At 46.3% G+C, this 4,562-nt stretch overlaps 1 protein-coding gene across 1 annotated transcript in view; it reads right to left on the reverse strand.

The window, feature by feature from the left end:
- Nucleotides 1-4,562, reverse strand: part of BMP6 (bone morphogenetic protein 6) — a 174,021-nt gene that overhangs the window by 14,212 nt on the left and 155,247 nt on the right. Inside the window, exon 3 of the mRNA XM_006141251.2 lies at nt 339-487. Within this exon, the coding sequence (XP_006141313.2) occupies nt 339-487 (149 nt within the window). The remainder of the gene's footprint in view (nt 1-338; nt 488-4,562) is intronic.

Consider the following 4,562-nt stretch of genomic DNA (forward strand, 5'->3'; position numbering starts at 1 on the left):
GCGGAAAACCCCCTCACCGGTGGTTTAATGGCCCCCCCCGCCTCTCTCTCTCTCTCTCTCCATCCTCCCCCCTATACTGCCTATGACAGCCGTCTTCCCACTGTCATTTCTCGACACTTGACCACGCTCTTGGAGATGGTGCACAAACCTATTTCCAAATCCTTTCCAGGAGATCTCGGGATTTTGGACTTAAATAGCTGCCGCAAGGGAACAGTAAATTAGGTGGTCCTGAAGTCTGCAACTTGACCATGAACCATGGGCTATACCAACATGGCTGGAGAGGAGTGAGCAGAAATGACTGCTGGCCGGAGTAGGGTGGCGTGTGCATGGTGACTTACCATCGCGCGTCACCACGCTCAGCTGAAGCCCCATGTTATGCTGCGGGGTCACCACCCACAGATTGCTGGTGGCCGTAATGTCAAACTCCAGCCAGCCTTCTTCCGAGGCCCACACCACACGGGTATCCAACAAAAACAGGTCCGAGTCTCTGAAAGAAAAGAAACATGGCACAGTGAATGGAGCACTGCCCTGCAGCTCCTTCTACTCTGTCCTGTCTCGGCATTAGAAAATGCCAGAGCTGGACCACATCCTCCCATAAAGCACCATGCACGGTGACCTGCCATAGCCGTGACCGACTCAAGGCCACAGAGGACTCAGGTGTGATACAATGAAAAGACGTGCACATGTGACAGTGTGGCTCATGGACATCAACTGTCTCCTGACACAGGAGGGTCCCTCCACTTCACCAGAAGTCTTACTATGGCTGTTCATGCGGAATCTTCTTTGGAATAAGAGTGAGTTACGAATAAATCATATTTATTTATTTATTTAGCTACAGGGCACGTGTGCTCTCCAGAAAGAGAGAGAGAGACAGAGAGACAGAAAGTGAGAAATCATCCCCCAGGGGGGATGGTCACGCCACAATCCCTTCTCCTCCATTCTCCTCTCAGGATCTTGGGCATGCACGCACATGTGCCCAGCATGAGTTTAAGCCATCAGGTCCAGGACTTGAACCGCGGTCGACCACGTGGGAGTTCAACAACATAGCCATTACGCTAACTGCTGGTCCAAAAAATCATATTTCATTTTAATTTTAAATGAATATCATTGTATCCTTTGATGTATTGATGATACTATTTATTAGTTAATAGCTGACCTTATGGCTAATGAATTCAAAAATGAGAAAGTAGGAGGCAATGAGAGTAGATTTAAGAAAAGATTCTGGGGGCTGGGCTGTGGCACAGTGAGCCATGGCACTCTCTGAGGTTTCTGGTTCGAATCTGGAGACGTCCCTGAGCATGCTGGCACACACATGCCCATGGCCCAAGACTGGATGAAGCTAGGGGATTGCTTATGGCTTCAGGACCCTATTAGAGGTACTGTCTCTGCCTCTCTTTATCTCTGTGTCTCTCACTCATGAAGAAAGAAAGCAACTTCGAAAATAAAAAAGATTACAGTCAGGATCCATGCAAATATTTGCCAACTTAGGCTTTGTTCTTTTTTTTTTGTTTGTTTTTAAATTAGGACCTAGAACTCTTCACATTAGGGCCTGTGAAACAAGGAGAAACCAGGACCTACATCACATTTCTGAATAATCATCAAATTTTTTTTTTGAAAGGTTTTTGCTATAGGGTGTGTACACTTGCCAGTCAGAGACAGAGAGACAGAAAGCGAGAAATCACCCCTGGGGTGATGGCCACACTGCAATCCCTTCTCCTCTCGGGATCTTGGCCATGCACGCACATGCACCCGGCATGAGTTTAAGCCATCGGGTCCAGGCCCCAACCCACCATTGACTACATGGGAGTCCAGTGACATAGCCATTACGCCAACTGCTGATCCCACAAATGAATGAAATTCATTTCTATTTCATCCCATACTTGTCAGGCTGCTGGAACATCCATGCTAGAAATTTCAGATTTCTCAGAGAGGGAGCAAACTGTTTTTCCTGCTTACGTGGCTGCTCGGCGCAAGAAGGGGACTCTATTGTCATCTTTTCCAAGTAGAAACAGTAGGTGCAGCTAAAGGCAGTTTACTCAGCTGCGTTTCAGTCTGCGGGGGACCACATTCAGGCAGGCCATCCTTCACGCTCGCCCCAACACTGATGTGTCACACCCCCTGTGGACAAATTACCCCCACACACACACCCCTGTTACTGAGGCTCCACTGTGAGCAGGGAGACAGGGGGTGTTCATGGAAAACAGCAAGAGGGGCTTGCCAATCCAAAGCTTTGAAGTTCAGATGCAAAAAAGACATCCATTCTGTCCTGGAAGGTCGAAGAAGCCCCTCATCCAGAAATAACACAGACAGTATGACAAGCACTGTGGGAAAAGTAGTCCCGGTCCTGAAAGAAGCACAGGACATAGTCATGTCAGAAAGGCAGAATTTGGCTGGCACGCTCAAGGTTCAAGACCCAGTAAGAATTGCAGGGTGTCCAGGCGAGGGGCAAGGAAGATGAGGGCACAGAGCTGTGGCTGAGAGGCAGCTGCTGCAGTTTACAGAGCTTCGCAATGCCACAGGACCCCTCGCTTTGTTAAAATGAATCTATACATTTTATATAATTTAAATAACTGAATTACGTAATTAAATAACTGATGTAATATATATATATATATATATATATAAAATGACATGTATCTGTGGGGTACATTGTGATTTTTCAGTATAAGACCACAATGGGTAATGATTAAGTCAGGGTGATTCGTGTACCCCTCATCTCAACCATGTGTCATTACATGTGCCGAGAACATTCAAAATCCTCTTTTTTTACTACTTGGAGATTTACAGTAAGTTGCAAAGAATGGGGGGCCCAGATAGAAGGATATCAATGAACAGGAACGAACTACGGATATCAGTAAGAGGGGCAATTTCTAATGGTACCAAATACAGCAGACACCTAACTTTCAAGGGTTCGTAATAAGGATGCAGAGAAATACAGTCCCAAGTGTGAGTGTACGACAGCTGATAGAGCTAGAAAGAGCTTCGGGTTTTAAAGGGTAGGGTTTGGAATATAGAAAACGGGAGCCTATAAGAAAAAGTAGAAGATGACAAACAGGCCCATCAGAAGAAGAAGGAGAAAAAGAAGAAGAAGAAGGAGGAGGAGGGGGAGGAGGAGGAAGAGGAAGAAGAAGAGGAAGAAGAAGAAGAAAAAGAAGAAGAAAACAAGGAAAGCAAAGAAGTAAAGAAAGGACATGCATTAAAGAGGAAGAACATGAATCAAAAGTTAAGCTTGGGGCAAAGGTGGAAAAGTGCTGATAAGAAGGATGCATAGGGGCCAGAAGTGGTGTAGTGAGTAAGGCACTGGACTTCCACGTGGCTGACTACAGTTCAAGTCCCAAGCCTGGTGGATTGAAAATCATGCTGGTTATGTATGTGTGTGCCCAAAATTCCAGGAAGAGAATACAGGAGAAGGGATTGCAGTGTGGCCATCCCCCTTGGGGGAGAGAGGGGATGATTTCTCACTTTCCCCTGTCTCTCTCTGGCAAGTGCACACGCCTTATGTTTTTTTTGTTTGTTTTTCTTTTTTTCTTTCTTTTTTTTTCTTTTTTTAAAGATTAAAAAAAGAAAGGATTCATAATGATACTATTGAAGAAACTAAACCCGCAGGGTCCTGGGGATCAGTGGATGTGGCGAGTCCGATTTCCATCCTGGCTCTGCTAAGGTATATCACGGGATTCCTGTGGCCCACTTCCCTGATTCTCCAGTGATAATCTAATACCCGTTCTCACTGCTCCAATGTGGTCTAACAGCAGAGCTCTGAAAGAGGAAAGATGACCACTCTGGTCCGAGGGCAGCAAGGGTGGGCTTCCGATGTCAGTGTAAATGTAGGAGGCTCAGGTCCTTCCCAGGGAAGTGAGGTAAAGCACGGGGTTAAAGTAACTGGGTCAAATGGGACAGAGGACAACAAACATCGACTGTGTCCCTTGAATCCATGGGCCCTGGTGCCAGGAGCCTCTCCTGTTTCCTCAGCATGGGCAGAAGAAGCAGGTCCTATTACTGTGCTTCTTCTACAGCTGATGAAATAGAGCTAGAGTGAGGGTCTCAAGGTCGTGCAGGTATAAGAATTTAATCAGAGCCAGCACATACCTCAGCAGCAGAGTCAAGAAACGTACAGAGGACAGGCTGAAAATAGAGCAAGGGATGGGAATGCAGGGCCAGGGTCTCCTGCACGTAAATGCTAATGTCAGTTATGTAGAGGAAACACGTGGGACACACAAGGAATACACTGGGTGAGAAATCACACATCGGTGGGACCAGCAGATGGCATAATGGTTATATTACTGGACTCCCACATATTCAACCGGGGTTCAAGTCCCGGACCCGGTGGCTTAAAATTCACGCAGGGTGCGTGTGCGTGTGTGCACAAATTCCCAAGAGAAGAATGGAGGAGAAGGGATTCCAGCATGGCCATCCCTCCTGGGGGGTGATTTCTTGCTTTCTGTCTCTCTGTCTTTCTCGCTCCAGTAAAAATATCTCTAAAAAGAAAAAGAAAGAAAGAAAGAAAGAAAGAAAGAAAGAAAGAAAGAAAGAAAGAAAGAAAGAAAGAAAGAAAGAAAGAAGAA

This window comes from Tupaia chinensis, unplaced genomic scaffold (assembly GCF_000334495.1).
Source record: "Tupaia chinensis unplaced genomic scaffold, TupChi_1.0 Scaffold000048_1, whole genome shotgun sequence".
NCBI classification, from domain to species: domain Eukaryota; kingdom Metazoa; phylum Chordata; class Mammalia; order Scandentia; family Tupaiidae; genus Tupaia; species Tupaia belangeri.